Source organism: Aptenodytes forsteri, unplaced genomic scaffold (assembly GCF_000699145.1).
Source record: "Aptenodytes forsteri isolate BGI_AS27 unplaced genomic scaffold, ASM69914v1 Scaffold159, whole genome shotgun sequence".
Taxonomy (NCBI): Eukaryota; Metazoa; Chordata; class Aves; order Sphenisciformes; family Spheniscidae; genus Aptenodytes; species Aptenodytes forsteri.
Genome location: NW_008794747.1, coordinates 2,631,969 through 2,649,672, shown reverse-complemented (window position 1 = coordinate 2,649,672; position 17,704 = coordinate 2,631,969). Strand labels below are relative to the sequence as shown.

The 17,704-nt window shown below is 44.7% G+C and overlaps 1 protein-coding gene across 1 annotated transcript in view; it reads right to left on the bottom strand.

Moving 5' to 3' along the window:
* NFATC2 (nuclear factor of activated T-cells 2) overlaps positions 1 to 17,704 on the bottom strand; it is a 98,478-nt gene that overhangs the window by 53,013 nt on the left and 27,761 nt on the right. Inside the window, exons 4-5 of the mRNA XM_009274061.2 lie at positions 9,045 to 9,247; positions 6,395 to 6,567 (exon numbers count right to left, since the gene is read on the bottom strand). Coding sequence (XP_009272336.1) covers positions 6,395 to 6,567; positions 9,045 to 9,247 — 376 coding nt within the window. The remainder of the gene's footprint in view (positions 1 to 6,394; positions 6,568 to 9,044; positions 9,248 to 17,704) is intronic.

The following is a 17,704-nucleotide window of genomic DNA, read 5'->3' as shown; positions in this document are numbered from 1 at the left end:
AAGGAGCAGGATTGAGGCTCACCTGCAGCTAGTGTCATCTCTAATTATCTCTAACTGCCATCACAAGCCAAGTAAACCAAAAAATGTGGCTACTTAAAAGAGGTGGGGTCATGACCTGCTCCCCCAGTGCAGCAGTCTCCCCAGGCCAAATGTCCAGGTCCCTCTTTGGACCACCCCCCATCCTTACCCTGCCCAGGGCAGCCCCAGCTCATCCCAGCTTGCTGGAAGCCTTCAAGCCGTGACTCACCACTCCTGACATGTCTTTTCAAACCCCCAAAGGCTCTTGGCTCCAGCCACTGATTTCTGTTGGATTTGAGAAGAGCAGATAGAGCTGGGTGTCTGATGCTAAAAAAAAAATCCCGAACCCTGGAAGCAATAGCAGAGGCATAATTTGTTGTGGGATTAATTCTTCCACCTCAGTGCAAACCTTAATGAGCCAAAGTCAGTATCTCATTCCTCCTGTGACACTGTGTTTATTTACAACAAGCTGCCTGCCTGAGGCAGGATTGATAGGAGCAGAGCTCCTGTGTGCAATGCTTATCCAACGTATTAATGTCCTGAGACTTTGATCTCATCCATCACACACTGAAGCACCCTGAGCTCTCTGGTGGGAGGAGAGGCAAAGGCTGGGGAGCTGCAGTATGGGAGCCAGGGGAGGACCAAGGACAGGAGACATCTCTAGCAGGCAGGTAGACATCAGTAAGGCACCCTAGAGAGCAGCAATCTTCTAATCGGAGGGATGGGATGAATTAGGAGTATGGGGCAGTGGAAGGCTTAAGTGAGAATCAAGTAAATAAAGCAAATTTCCAACCCTCGTAATTAGATGGGAAACCTTCAAAATGTGATCCAAACGCTATGAAAAGAAGAACCCAGTATGAATGACAACAGCTTCCAATTTGTTGCCAGCAAGACTTAATCAGCAGTTTGTGCAGAGCCATCCAAGAAAAAAGCACCAAAAACAGAGGGCTTGTCTCCACCTCCTTCCCTGCACATAATTCATTTTATGATGTCCTTGTGAAGCAGGGGTGACAAGCACTGATGGCAGCAGTGTCAGATAAGTATGATACTTTCTATGAACTGCAGCCAGCTCACCAAACCAGCGTGTGATTAATGACAGGAAAACCATGGCCTTGGTTCACTTCTCTGTCAATCATCTCTGTGGGTATGCACAGCATTTCCCTTTAATCCCTTGTGGAGGAGATCTGCTGAGCTTAATTTATGCTCAGAAATCCATGCTCTGCGTAATACGCTGGGGCACTTGCTTTTACCAACAGCAGTATTGCAAAGACAAAAAGTAAACAGGAGTTTATCCTCATAGCAAGGCTTGCAGCCTGCAAAAAGGGCAGGCATTTTCCTTCTGTCTGACTCAGACTTTCCAGACTGAAATCTTTTGGTTGCACATTAGAAGTGGCAAATGTTGTCAGAATTAACTTTTAAATTCTGTGCTTTAGGAGAGAGACAAATTTTACTTTAGAATTGTGTCAGCTGTTTTTATGGCAAACTATGTGACTGTCTTGAAGTTGAAATGAAAGGGGTGAAAAATTCCTTTAATTCAACTGCTACTCTCGTAATAATCGTAGTTATGGTTAAACTTGCAAATGGGTATCTCCCAAGTGCAAAGAGACGATTCATTTCTGCTTTTTTATCTCAATAAACTAGGACTCCTTCTTGCCTGCCATTGTATTCCAACCAGCACAGCTCCCGCCCAAGGAAAAGCGCTCGCTGGTTTGCCAAGACAACATTCTTTTACATGACTAGCTCTTTCCTCTGTAGTTATGAATGTGTCACATATCATAGGCTCAGATTGTCTAATATTATGGGAAAATCTACTAGAAGGAGAGAAAAATAAAGGAAACTTCCAGGGAAATTGATTAAAGGGAAATAAGATATTTGACCCAATTTAGTGGAACAAAATACGGTCAATAATAGAAACTATTTAAATTCCTCAGATGGACACACAGTTCTTTAGTAATAAGTTTTGTTTGTTTTGTTTTTTACCACCTCGGAATATCTATTATAAGCACAGGATTTTGGACTCCTCCTCTCGTGCCAAGTGCGATCGTTTGCATTTCAAGGGCTTCATGAGCACAGCTTAGTATCAGCAAACATGGATTATATGAAACAAGAACCGTGAGACACTTTGGGAAGGTTTAACCAGGATGCATTAGCATAAAAACTGACACAGTGTGGATGATACTCCTAAGCCTTACACTCACATCTCGCAGACGCCTGCATAAAGCCGTTTTTGGTTGCTGACAGCATGGAGTAAAACAAGCTGCCTCACAGGTGCTTATGTGGCTGCTCTGAACTCCCTTCAATACTGCTCCTCCGCTCCATGGATGCTTCAGCTAAGGAGTAGAAACACAACTCCAGAGATCAATCAATCACCAAGAAATGAGTTTCAGCTCATAGTGGAAGGTAAATCAAAGCAAATGAATAGAACTAATGTTACAGAAATTGTCTTAAAGGTTTCAAAATAATGATCAGGTCTGCAAATACCAAAGCCCTCCATGGGTGATTCACCAAGTGGCTTGTTGTTATTAGGGCTGTATTTGAAGGGACAAGTTAACTCAGTAACCCTTCACGCATGCGATTTCACCACCTTCTGTGATAGCAGCTCTGTGATAGCCTTGCCTGGCCCCGTGAGAGCTCACCTACATGAGCTGGTCTATGCCTTTGCCTAAAGCACAGACCTGCACAAGCAGGACAGACGTTCGGGCATGCACAACTGCAGTACGACTTAACGGCACCGAGGTGTGCGGAAGTGCGCAGGCAGGCAGCCGGGCCAAGCAGCACGCTGCTGCATGGACCCATCGGCTGTGGATCCCGGAGACATCTCACATAGCGCCTGTGGGGCTTGCTGCCATTTCATGGACTCAGCATGGAGAAACACCCAGGAGAAGGGATTTTTCTCACCTTTCCAGCACCACGCCTATAAGACAGTGGCTTTTTATCCCTAAGTGATGGCCTGTTGCTACAATTCTCAGAGGGCTTTCAAATGCCTTTGCCTCCTCGGTGATTTCAGAACGAATCAACAGGCAACAGGAGAAAAAAGCTGCAAGCTGCTGAATGTGCAGGCTTGTCTGGATATGAGGTCCATTTTAAGGCATAACTGATCATTTAACAACATATCACCTCCTTGGTCCTCCCACACAGCTGCCTGGGGAGGAACTTGCTCCGGATGATGCTTTGAACCTGTGAAATCCCCTCCTAAAACCTGTCAAGTGCTGAATGTGACACAGATGAGGTGGAACCAAATCGCCCCGTGAAAAGCAGATACTTCACAGTTCTTGCTTCATTGCAGCTAATGATCTGCTGACACCGGTGGGAGTTTTTAGCCGGGATCGGCTTCTGCTGAGGAGAGCACTCAGATATTCTGTTGGTAGCAACAGTGCTCTCCAGGGAACCCCACTGGTAAGGAAACAGCCAGTTATCTTAAAGCTGCTACTTAATAAGGCTTTCCCGGAGGGATATTATTCACAGCTACCAGACAGGAGAGATCTTACAGGAGAGTCCCTGAGGATAAGGGTTCCCAGGTGGCCATGTCAAAAAAAATGAAAAGCAAACAAAGGAAAAAAAAAGAGAATCCCAGCAGCACACGAAGCTGGGACGTGGGACACAAGGAGAAAATGTCACGGAGCCCCAGCATGGCCCTTCTTGGCAGGTCACCTGAGCTTACATGAGGCTATGAGCTCTGCAACATGTGCAGATAGTCTGGGAGAAACTGAGATTATCATCTCTAGTGTGATTTAGCCTGCATTACTAATGCTGGCTGAACCAACTAATGTTTTTAACCATCTTCCCAGAACTGGGCTGAGATCAGGAAGTGCTACTGAAATGCAAAAACATTGCTAAATATGCAACATACGTTCTAAGTGGAAGAGGCTTATTACTCCAGATCTCTTTATACTCTATTTCCATGAGTTCAGAAGAGCAGTCCTTAACATTATCTCTCCAAATTGCCAGTACATCCACTATTCCAAAAATAAAACTTTTTTTTTTCTTGGGGAACAAATATATTTTTTTCTTGTAGGACCTTTGCTGTCCAGCCAACAGCCAACATTTTCATATTTTAATTATAAAAAACATAAAAACTTATACTGGTATCTCCACTCTTGGCTTTTTTATGCCCCTAAGACTCATCAGGCAAACACATATCTCTTTATACTCTATTTCCATGAGTTCAGAAGAGCAGTCCTTAACATTATCTCTCCAAATTGCCAGTACATCCACTATTCCAAAAATAAAACTTTTTTTTTTCTTGGGGAACAAATATATTTTTTTCTTGTAGGACCTTTGCTGTCTGCTATGCAGCCAACATTTTCATATTTTAATTATAAAAAACATAAAAATAAGCCACTTATACTGGTATCTCCACTCTTGGCTTTTTTATGCCCCTAAGACTCATCAGAGCAAACACATCTCAGTATAAATGCCTAAACATCTTAAACAAGCCATTGCAAATAGCAGTCATTGCACAGGCAAATTAGGTGTACGCATACAATTCGGAAAAATGTGATCTTATTCTGTAAACCATGACCAGATTTCTGCTTGAACACTCTTTGATGATGGGCACAAATACAATCTGCAATTGTGGAAGGGTCTTAGAAATGCCTGGCTAACTCATATTTGCTTTTCCTGTAGGAGAATTTGAATAAGTGGGGTGTGATCTGCGGGGCTCCCTGCATGACCCGGGGACCATCCACCCCCTGCTCTGGGCTCGTGCTGTTTTTCGGTACAGTGGATGTACGAGTTACACCTGGAGTTTCCCTACCCGAGTAGTTCCCCATTGCAGGCAGGAATGGGCTGTTTTCACTCAGAAAAGAAGTTGGAGGAGAAGCCAGGTGGTCCTTTGCCGCAATTCCCTTCCTATCCACAGAAGCTGCAGTTTGCTGAATGTTTCCTTTAGCAAATGGGCCTTTGTTTCAGCAGGGACACGTTTGGGGTGGAGGCCACTATTGTTTCAGCCATCTGGTCCCATAAAGGATCATAACCGTTTCCTATGGAGAAAGGTGATGGCTACTCCCACTATTCTCCCTTCTCCATCACGGTGCCAGGAGACTTCACTCAGCTGCTAAAATGCTCTGACAGTTGGTATCTTCTCATAAACATTGCCAAGAGATCACACGTACCCTTCATCCTCTCCTTAGCCTTGCCTTGTTTATTCATTTCTACTGTTTTTTAGAAAGCTGCCATCAATATTCACTAGCCACAATTTCTCTTGATTTCCCATCCAAAATCGGCTCCTCTCTTATTCTAAGCAGTTGTTATCTAAGTAAAGCCTGCATCTCAATAAATAAACTCACACATGAGAAACTCTTCAATGACTTTCTTCACATGACTTATGGCAAGACAGGTTCTGCTAAAGGGGTGAGTCATTCAGCAAAGGGAGAGGAAAACTGTTCACTATGTATTTGTGAAATCCCCAAACCACTGAAAAGGCACCATTTACCAACAAAAAGCATCACAGGATGCACATGAACGAGCAAAGTGGGTGGAGCCCTTCCAGAAATGACTGCAACACGGGAGGCACCTTGTCGGAGGTGCCTCTTTCTCAGGATCCAGCACGTTAAAATGAGTGGGAGGTGCAGGCTTCTCAGCTTACATGCTTGTAGGATTTGCCCCCCAGAAATCAAACCCGCAAGTTTTCTTCTGTCCCTCAGGGGAATACCAGAACAACCTGGGCTTTCCCTGCTTCAGCTGCAGCCTCCTGAGCTGCACGCCCCTTAGCATCGACATCTAGAAAAAACAATAACCAGGATGCGCGCAAGCCTCAAAATCAAACCTGTTTTTCCATTTCAGTTGTGTTCCTGCCACAGCTCAGATCAGAGGACTGCAGTCACTCCTTCGGCAGACGGGACTGGCCACAGTCCTAGGATTTGGCCCAGGTTTGAATTCAAAACCTCCAACCACCTGCCAGCTTGTGGATAACAAGTTCTGGTTGTGCATCCACTCAAAATAAAACCACTCCCAGGAAGGCAGGCAGCTTGCACACGCATGCACAAACAGGGAGAATGTATATACGCCCCTATAAACACACCCACACTAGCTCCCTGCTCCCAGAAAAGACCTGCTAGCCAGAAAGATCCAGCAGCAACACACTAATAAAATTTGCAAAAGCCCGAAAGTCCCTCGCTGTCCTCACAAGCTCTAAGCACCATGAAGAGCCATCTGCTGCCAAAGCTTGTTTCAGGAAAAGGAGTGCATATAGGTAAGAGCCGCAGGTCACTCAAACAGTGGCAGAGACCCAGGCAGCGCAGGAAGAGCAGAGCACCTTGCATTTGCCTATCTGAGCACATCGGGTTTTTTCCCCTCAGTGCTAACCTGGAGCAGAGGGACAAGACGATCGTTGTTGCAAAAGACGGAGAAGGAGCAAACCTCAGGGGGTACTTACAGCATTCAATGGGGTTCGATGCTGCTTGCAGAGAAATGATCCTGCCATTGGACTCGGGGATGTGCACACGGAAGACGAGCCGGACACGGGTGTTCTTCCTGCCGATGTCCGTCTCTCCCTTGCGCAGCTCTATGTCTGCATTTCTCAGCTTCAAAATCCCCGCGCAGTCAATGCTGCCAAACACACACGCCATTTAGCTTAACATTTCTGCTGTCAAACAGCTTGGAAATAGGTGACAGGCAAGAGGATTAAGCTGTTTTGCTTTGATCTCCAGGTTAAGAGCAGCTCCAAATACTTGTTCTGCTTAGGATCTAGATACTGCCATTTCAGCAGTTACAGGGGAAGAAATCCCAGACACGCAGCGAGCGAGGGATGCTGCTGGACCCCTTCTTGAAGAGTCTGGGCTCGGTGGCACAGCGTGTCCCACACACGTCCCAACCGAGGGCAAGGTGTGGCCTTAACTCTGGGGACAGCCAAAGCCACTCTCCAAACATTATAACCCACACACGCCATTTAGCTTAACATTTCTGCTGTCAAACAGCTTGGAAATAGGTGACAGGCAAGAGGATTAAGCTGTTTTGCTTTGATCTCCAGGTTAAGAGCAGCTCCAAATACTTGTTCTGCTTAGGATCTAGATATTGCCATTTCAGCAGTTACAGGGGAAGAAATCCCAGACACGCAGCGAGCGAGGGATGCTGCTGGACCCCTTCTTGAAGAGTCTGGGCTCGGTGGCACAGCGTGTCCCACACACGTCCCAACCGAGGGCAAGGTGTGCCTTAACTCTGGGGACAGCCAAAGCCACTCTCCAAACATTATAACCCTGAGTCTTATTTCCCTCCTGTGCTAAGCACAAGAGTGCACATGGCAGTGCCCGCCCTGGCCCCCCGGGGCAGGGAGAGTGAACCAGAACAAGAAGTCCACACTGGGGCAGGCAATAAGCTGAGCCTGTGCCGGAGCCCTCTGTGAGCTAGAGAGCATTAAAGCCTCCACCGCCAGCTCTCCAAACAGCTCAGTGCCCAGAGACTGCACAGCAGCTATTGCCTGCATGTGGGCAAATTAGTTCAGCTCCGCGGGGCATCACAGCAATTGAACCAGCTAATTGCATGCACAGTCCAGGCACATTTTCCCCACAGTTTGTACGGGCAAGCATTGAATTCAACTCCAAAGCAGGACCCAAACTGTTCTCCCCTCCTTTTGGACAAGGTAGGTGCTTCTGCTAGAACTGGGCTCTCCAGTCCTGGCCCAGGTCACCATGTCATCCTCCAAAGCCCTGGGATGTTGTTCCCAGCCAAGGCAATAGCCTGGCAGTGCAGAAAACGGTTCTCTGCTCCCATTCACTGTGTCCCTGCACAAAGGGAGGATGTAGGGAGCAGGATGGGGCTGAACAGCAATGAAAGGATTAGGATTGCTTAAACCAGCATTGCAACTTAATATTGGTGTAAGTGCAGGTTAACTTCTTAAGAGTCCAGCGTAACCTAGCAAACATGCCTATCTACATTAAGAGAATGTGCCAATTAATATTTACAAAATCTGAAATCTTCAGCTCAGCAATAGTCCTCGGAGGGTGAACTGTTATTAGACAGACACTGCCAATGCATTTTGATAACATTTTTAAAGACATACCATTTTTCTTCTTTTGATATGAATTAAAATCATATTTTGGGAGGCATAAACCCCAAGGTGTTTCCTACACCCACACTGTTCCTTGCCATTGCATGTGTGCAGGGGTTTATTACTCTAGGGTTACTCATTAGGAACAGACAGTCATGTTCCATTCAGCACTTGGCTGCTTAAGTTTGAGATGTGGACTTTTATTTACCTCCTTGGGTGCAGAGGGAAGGAGAGGCTTGACAGAAAGGGAGGAATGAGGTATATTTTCTGAAAAAAGATATATAAAGAAAGAATGTGGATTTTGCGATGGAGTAGGGGGGCTTAAAAACATAGCTGCTCTGCCAATTTTGTCAGTATCCTCTGAAGGATTGAGATACAGCTCTTCCCTCTGCAGAGCAATCACTCTCATGCTGCCTGGCACACATTTAAGCCTGAAGTTTCAGACTGGTGCCCACTTCATCTCTCTGCCTCCATAAAACTGGAACGAGTAATACAGAAAAGATGTGTCTGTACTTGCTTTTCTGTTAACCTATTACAAGAGAGTGCAATTTCATGGCCAGAGCACTTGGCTGAGTTCAGGGGAGATGCTTTCTATTCCATTAAATGTTGTAAAATGAACCATACACCTTCCCTCCGCTGTCTACTGCTCCTTGCTTCTCATTGCATCACTGCACCATAAGGACTTGAGATTCGAGTCTTGTTTTCCTTAGTGCCCTACAAAACCATTCTGACTTTGAAGATGACAGATGATTACAATATAGTCACCGTGGCAATTGGGGTAAAGAGCAAAAATGCCCGCACAGTCAGCTGATGAATGGCAACTCTTTAAGCAGCTTTAACCCAGGTGCTTGCAACCACTGCTCATGCTTTTGTAAAAAGGGTCTTACACTCATACATCATCCTGATGCTTTGGAAAGAGGAGTCCCTCCTCCAGAGCAGACATCATTATTCATTTAAGTGACTCCTTTCCACAGGAGAAAGAACTTCACATGCCAATTTAATCCTCCTCAACTTTGCTAATAAAAAGAAATATGCTTACGTTGCTTTCATGTTGTTTTTGGGTTCCAATGGGATCTCTAAAACTTTGGTGTTGCCAACGATTTTTTCATAGCTGGTGGTGGTGACAGTTTTTCCTGTAATGCGATGGACTTGATAGAAAGCATGAGGTTTAAGTATCCGTTCGTCTGCTGTCCCAATGAAGATCTGAAGACCCAAGGGTTTGTTCTCCATGTAACCGTGAAGCTGGCAAGACATTAAAAATCTATTATCACACACAGGACTTGCAATGCCTTCATGTCAGGAAACCAAATAGATCTACAGACATATATACAGATATGGATATATATATAGACATAAAGATATGTGTAGTACAGGCTTTTTCCTACTCTGAGACAGAAATCCTCTTAAGAGTATTTGCTGGAGTCCATGATACATAGGGAAGGCAGCTAATGGAAAACGTGTAATCAGTGGTTATAATAATAAATGTATCAAGAAGAAAAAAAGATTATATCAAGAAGAAAAAAATCCAGACAAGCTCTCCATTACCAGAAATTTGTTGGTTGTCTCCAAAACAGATTGATAAATCCCCTCAAAAGGTATATTTTTGAGTGCATTTTAATTTGCAGCGACTGATTCCTAAATGAGGTTCTAAAGGTTTTTCTCTGTGGGGTGGATAAAGCTGCAAAGCGGAGCTGACTCCCCGCACCTGCAGCCTTGGGCAGCGCTTCCTGCTTCCTGTCAGCAGGAAACACAGTAAGAAGAAAGTCTCTCACTTGCATTTATATACGTGGTATAGACGTGGTACTCCCGTATGCACCTGCTCCAGACCTTATCAAAGGTAATGGAAGATGCCCATTGACATAGTGGGCTTTAAATCAGTCCCTATGCGACGTCCAACTTGCAAACCCTAGTTTCTGTCCAGCCTAACATTCAGTAAAATTACTTTGCCTCAGCTCAGCTTGTGATTCCTACTTCAACTGCAGTTACAAGTTTTTTTCCCCCCTAAACAGGAAGCATCTAGCGAATACATCTGCGATTTTGAGAACTGAAATGTTAAACAATGTATAAACATTTCAGAAATTAATGATCCCTGCCACATCCCCTTCTCTGGCCTTGGCACGTGCAGTCTTGCCCCAGCTCACATCCATTTAAAACCCAGCTGGAAGGACTGTCCTTCCAGCCCCTCACTTTGCTCAAGTCACCCTGAGCTTCACGTCTCTCCAGCTTCCCCTGTCTCCCTCATACCAGACGTAAGCTGCCTGCCTTCATCCTCAAAGCTCTGCTCTTCTCTTCGTTCTCTACCCAGTTATCAACACCTCTCAAAGCTCTGCTCTTCTCTTCGTTCTCTCATCTCTCGTTTTCTACCCAGTTATCAACACCCATACCCAAACTTCCCAAATCCAGCCCCAAACACCAGCATCAACTTCTTAAACACTCACAGCATTGCATTTTCTGCCCATCAGCCTCTTCCCCCAGGGAGGATGTTCCCTTTTAATATCTACATCTCCACCCTACAAATCTCCCTGTCTGCAGAATTCTTAAATAGTCTTAAAAGGAAATATGTTCCTGTTCTCCTGAAATCACTTCTGTGGACCGGCGTTGATTCACCGCTCTTTGAAACTCATCCTTCCCCCAGTTGTTGGTTCACCTTCAGCCGTTCCTCTTGCAATGCATTAAAATACCATCTGTACAGGTAGAGATGGCATTTTTGGTCTGTGACTCTACAGTACCTGGCACAAGGTCTGAGCTGACCTTAGAGACTGGGGCCTCTAGGGTTCAAGGATGTAAACAGACTCTTCTGTACTAAATAACATTTTTATAAACAGCATTTGCTGCAAGAGAAGCAAGAAAGCCAGAATGCCTCCATAGGCCAGGAGACGAGGAAATTTCTTCTTCTTTATTAACATTCAAAATTACAAATCAAACCATTCTAAATTTCTCACATAACCAAAAATGAAAACCAGACATTTATCTACCGCATAGCCAGTGATCTAGCTGAAAGGGAACTTTATGGTCTGAGACATGCCAAATTTGTTTTCAATTATTCTGTCCACATACAAAACCTTGATGAAGCCATACAAAGCAAATAGTACTGGAAGATCAGAGAAAAGGAAGATTAAGCTAATGGTATTCATGGCCAAACCTTTTTTTTTTTTCTTTTTTCTTTTCACCAGTCAGCAGGAGGTATCTGCATAGAAGGATTAATTCCCCCCTGGAAGGGGACCACATGCAGCATCAGTGCAATCCTGGCAACCTTCCTTCAGTATGGCAAATGTAAAGCGACACTCACTCTTCTCAGCTATCATTACTCATCTAGCACATATTTGCAAGGCATACAAAGACAGGGTCTATGCCCCAGAGACCTTACAACCCAAGGGCCTGAATTTGCAGCCTCCACTTACATGAATAGCTCCATTGAAGTCAACAGGCCTTAAGCAGGGGTTGTGCAAGAAAGAATTACAGAATCCAGCCCAGCTGCAGCTCAGACACCTACGATAGCTCACTTGCACAAGCGCTTCAGGAGATTGTGAGGAAGGAAAATAGGGTACGAGGCTTTGTGCAAACACGCCAGTTGGCTCTGGGAGCGAGGTGGAGGAGGAGTGGAGCTGGACTCCAAGCACAAGGGTTGGCACTGGAGAAGCAGCGTTGCCAAGAATGTGGTAAATACGACAGCAGCCATGGGGAGATTTAGAAATGTATAGAGTGTATAGAAGATTAAAGGCGACAGAGGTCAAAATGATAGATCTGCTGGGAACAGGCATGAATGTAGGAATCACCCTCTGTTTATCCATGGAGGCCCATTAAGCCCAGGTCCTCTGGGAGCCGTACAGAAACTCATCTTAGGCATGGTACTTTCAAAATCCAAGATTTCCTGGCCTTCAGCGACAAGCCATTGTATGACCAAAAGCCATCTTGTCTTTACAAGAGGAGAGGGAGAAGAGAAGAGTAGTTTTTAAGAACTGAGCATGTTTATTGTCATGCCTGACAGAGTAATTCTTTGTGGATCCAGCTAAGATGACGGGAGGATCCTTTGGACTGGAACAGTTATTACAGTGACAGCAAAGCAGCTTTCGCTCTACCCTCTGTCCTGGCAGAACAAAATCCCAGAGTTATAGGTGGGAGACTGGAACGGAGGAAAACAGATAATAAATTACAAAAGAAAACTTGCCCCCAGGGAGCACAGTCAGTAGCAGCTGTAACAGAACTGGCCTCGTACACAGTTTTTAATACTGGCCACCTTTAAAAGTAATTTTAAGTGGCGTATGCTTATGTGTAGAATGAGTTCCCAAGGCAAAACTGTTCACAGTCTTCTAATAATAGGTATGTCTGTGAGTGTGTGTCTGTATAAATGTATACATACTTAAAGAAGAGAGGAATTGATTGCCTGTTCATATGGCAATGTTTGCATCATCTGCTGGATGAGGGGGTACAAAACACGTAGTAAAAGGCCTTCTGGCCCTCCACAGGACCAGATTTTAAATCAATTGTTTGATCAGTGGAAGAAAGTAACATAATTATTTGGTAATTTATGGCATTATGGCAATGCTTTGGAATGACATCACTGTAAAATCAAAATAGCATTATAAAATGCAAATACAAAGAGAAAAATATATGTAAAAGAGTCAAGTATCCCTGTTTAAAAGGGTGTGTCTTTATCTTGAGTTAATTGATTACGTTTTAAAGGATAATACAGGTGAACATTTACCATAAGCATTTCCATCTACCTTTCACTTGCTAAGAACACATCAGGCTGACTTAGGAACAAAAAATGAAGATGGACAGCCCACAGAAATGCTCCAACTTAAACAGGAACTTTAAAATCAGAGTTTTACACCCAGCTCTGCCACCGATCTACTACATAGCTTCGGCCATGTCATAGAACCTCTCTGTTTATCTGTAACAGGGGAACAGTGATGCTAACGCTACTTTGCAGGGACAGAAATTAGTTAATATTTTGTGCTGCATTTTTATATCGAAAAAGGCATTGTGAGCTAGAAAGAAAGAACACATTAAAGCTATGTTTCAGATATATGTCTCTCCTCAAAATTGAACTACAAGAGACTGTTACTCTCAACAAACACTCACCTCCACTATGCTAGGCAGCTGCTTTAGTATTTAACCATAACGCTGATCTATCTTTGGCGGAGCAAAGGAGGAGTAAAAGTGAGCCTTAAAGAACCCTACAGAGAAGTGAAGACTTAAAACATTTTTTTAAATAATAACTTTGAAATTCATTTTTTCCTCTCTTAGCAACAACCAAGCCGCTCGAAAGCCTCCGTTTTTCAGTCCTACTCTTCTGCTCATCACACGGGAAGGGAGACGGCCACTCGTGCTGCAGCTGCCCGAGGGGAGGGCGCAATGCCCTGCAACGGGAGCTTCAGCAGAGACGAGAAGAGAGGACCAGTCCCGCGCCAAGGTGTTCCCTTACTCTCCTTTCCGTGAAGAAAACAAAATCATATGGATTTCAGTTTCAAGAGAGTGAGAATCAAGAAAGATTTATGAATACAGAACTCTGGAAGGAAATATTTTTGTGTATTATAAGGTGACCTATTCACAATAAAACTCCCCCAAACTGTATACAGATCGAGCTGGAAAAAACCCAACTCCTTTGAGTCACATTTGCCACAAGGGGAAAGAGAAGCCAGACATGATGTGTACCTTTCCATACTCTATTTTGGGATTTTAAGATCCTATTTCTTTCAGTTGAAAGATTTTTCTTAAACTTTGCTTTTGCATAACTCTTATAATATTAACATAGCCAGACGTGGGCTGGTCTGTGACCTGAGGAAATGCAAAGCACTTTGGCAGATAAACAAATAACATCATTCAGAAAACAAGGAGACTTTTCTTGTTTGGTTTGCTGCTATGATTGGGTTTCTAAACAAAATGGAAATGTGTGGCATGATTAAAATCATCAGCTCACCTCTGTGTAAATAAAATTCATTCATTCTGCACTCCATCCGTGGATCAATACCAGTCAAATTTGGGAGAGGGGGGTATTTAAGTGCCATTTTCAGGAAGGCACGTGTGTAATTCTGCATGCAAAACATGAGCAGATGTGCCTTTAGCTGCTGTGTATCGGCAGCCCAGCTACCCGCCTAAACACAATGCCTGTGACGATACCATCAACCGCAGCCATCGAGACCACACATTAGGCATATGAAACAACACATTTTTTTTCCCTGCGCTATTTCAAAACTCAAGTCTTCTTACAAACTGAGCCCCCAGCTCCAAATATACAAGCACTTAAAGCGGGAGTTTGAAATTCAAATCTAAATCAGTCCCTACCCCAGTGTTCAGATGAACCAAACCCTGCATCTGCGCAGTTGACATCGCCTCTGGCTGTGGGGATTTAAAAACACAGGTTCACCTTTGCTGTGCTGCATGAATAGCAAACCTCTTTGCACAAGTGAAGCATGCAACACTGCTTAGTTATGCTGTCTGGTAACCGAGTGATAAATTGACAGCAGAGTTGGAAAGAAAGGATAGATACAACATATGCATACACAGAGGGAATTTAGTGAAACCTTTGGAATTTAGATCCTTGAATCTTGGACACATTTACTTGAGTTTAAATTTTATTATATTTTATATAGAATTACATAATTAGCAAGAGGAAGGAGGATTCACAGGAGATAAGTAAGATAACTTTTTTATTCTTAAATGGGGAAGCCGGGGCAGAGAGGTGCAGTGATTTGCCGGGTCCCGCAGGGGACGAGCAGCCAAAGCGCAGTGAGAAACCCGAAGTCCCTGTCCCCCTGCACTCTGCCTTGCTGCAGGCGTTGCTGACCTCGTTCTGCAAATGGCACAAACGTGCAGTAAGACCGCTCACCAGCCGCAGCACCTCGGTTTCTACTAGTATTGCAAGCTTCTGCCTTTGTCTTTTTAATTGACGGGTTTTAAGGCCAAATTTTCTTGGGGATTTCTAGTTCGTGTGTTGCACATCTGAGCGTCTGCATGCAAACAGTGATGGGCTTTGCGGGACAAAAGCAGGAGCATCTGCAAATCTTACGGGCACCTTTGAAGAGCTCCAGCGAGAACATTGCCCTGTGTGATACAGATGCTGATTGCCTTAGAGAGTAGAAGCGAATAATTTGTTTTCCATTCATCCCAACAGAGCTTTGCTTGTCAGGAATTTAGGTCTTTCTCCCCTGGGAGGTATAAAGCTGCATCTTTAAAGCTGATTGCACACATCTTCTTGTCTAGACAATGCAAGCTACTGCCAGAAAGAAAGTATAAAATTGGGGAATGAATTCACTAGTCTTGGTGATTTTATTTGCTTGAAAGTAATCAGCTCTCTTGCTTGTTTTAGCTCACTGTAACACGAGGCTTAGTCCATTAACCGCTGCATATTACTTGCTATCTACCCGTGGAAGTCACTCCAGCTTCCCCCCGAACGGGGTGTGCATGTGTGTGGTCAGCTTTGAGAACAGTACCAGGGTGATTCAGATAGACCATCCCCGGCCGGTAGTGAAAAGCGGGAAAACAGAGCTCGACTGGCAACATTTAATTAGAAGCAAATACAAAGCCGCGTGAGAAATCGCTTCCTCCTACTGCTTCCCTTTTCCTGCTGTACACAAGAAGATAAGAAAGCACTTCAGTGCTCGCCAGGAGCGGCACACGGTTGCAGCACCAGCTGCCCTAGGATGGAGCCCCAGCTTGCCCAACGCCCACCTTCCTCTAGAAACAGCAAGAGGCTGCAGAGTTAAAGCTGTCTCTCAAAGCTTTTGACACCACAAACTATTCCCCTGCTCAAACTCTTCATCAGCCCCGAGGCTGTTTTCTGTGCCAGCAAGCGTTTTCAGACACTCCACAGCGGACCAGAGGAAGATGTCCTTGTCAGAATAGCCCCTGCTTGGCACAGCACTTCTGTCATGCCTATTCAGCTCCCTTCCTGGTGGAAGCAACTTTGCATCTTGGATGTGATCATTAATTCTCATCATTAATACCCTCTGACTGCAACAATTTCAAGGATATTTTGGGGGGTCTTTACTCAACAATACTCCTACCAAGATGGAAAATTTCACTGTATTGTCTCGGGGAGAGTGGCATATCAATAGCTGTCAGTAATTAAGACAAAGACCTCATCCAGACACCGTATCATGTAGCGGCTTGCCTGCCTGCTTCAGTTAGAGCTGACATTGAGCAACAAAGTTGAATCTTGTCACATGTTTTTGTTCAATTTAATGTACTTGGGACATAGCAAAAGAACGCAAACCAGAAGGAAATCTCTGCCTTGATTCTTTTTGCTCCTTACCAAAGCAGTCTAAAAAGGCCTCCAAAGATAATCCTTTGAACATCTGATTCTGCTAAATGATGAGTTTTTATTACACTCAATTTTAGTGTTTCTTATTTTGGTGATAATTTTGTCAAAATTCCAAGGACTGAATCTCATTTGCTCTGCTGCTCCTTACAGTAAATGACAACCAGACTCCCAGTGTCTAACTGGGATTTCTGCTTTCAGATGGGGTTAAAATACAGGTCCGGGACAGAGACGGCAGCTCTTGGGAGAAAGCAGTTGGGAGGGTTTGTTCCTGACTGTCCTGACACTGACCTTACATTGCAATGTAAGCAAGTTGTTTCCTCTCTGTGCCTCAGTTTCCCTACCCTTATGAAAAGCTGATCCTGTTTTCAAGATGCTTTGACTATCTCGGATGAAAGTTTAAAAGAAGAGGCACTATGCATCTGACTGCTGCACATGTACAGATATGGGGATTTGGAGATCAGATTTTCATAGCTGGGTGAAAATAAGAATTTTCTCCTACTAAGAAAACCAGCTGTGTAATTAAAAAGTTTCCATGCACATTCATGACAAAAGATTCAAACTTCCCCTAGCTCGACAAAACTCTCTCTGACACAAGTACATCAGAGGGTGCAAATTTGCTGATTTTGACAGAATCGCACTGGGGGAGTTTCTCGGCACAGGGCTCTGGCACCAGTTAGCAAAGTCGTTCCCTTGCCAGCTGTCAGAGGCACTGTGGGAAGGGGCCTCAGCCCAGCTGGAGCAGAATGGAGGGTGGCAAGCAGAGCTACTTGCTTATCACCTAACCCTGCAGCTTCCTCTGCCGCAGCCAGTTCATCCTTCCCAGCAGACAGGCGAGGCAGCGATGCTTCAGGTGCAGCCCCGGGAGCATCACGCTGTGCAACCGAGATGTGGCACAAAGCTTGAAAGCAACTGTGCTGAGAAGGGGGAAGATGGGACAGCGGTAGCAGCAAGAGCATCCTGGAGTTACTCAGTTCAGCCCGAGACGATTGATTTGATGCATTGAACCAAATCCCCATAGCTGAGCCCTCTGCCAGGGCTTAGTGCCGGGCCTCCTGCGAGGTGGGTTTGGGGTCCAGGAACCATACCATGGCCTTTGCTCAGGCACTAGCTATTTGACTGAATGTCAGCCAGACTTTGGAAAGGATCTTGGCCAAAAAGCATTTTTGGGAAAAAGAAAAAAAAGAAAGGAGGAAAAAAAAAAAAAGGAAGAAATAAAAGCAAGCCCCAGGAGCCTCTCTCCTCCCCCATTTCTTTCTCATGCTGAAACCCACAACACGAGGCATGCTCAGAGAGAGAATAAGTCAGGTCTGCTGGAAGCATCGGGGTTTCAACAGTTATTTCAGAATGAAATAGAGACCCTAGAAAATTTTTACCGAGCAGCAGCAGGCAGAAGGAGTACAGTCCCTTTCCCCCTGAACAGCCATTAGCCCGGC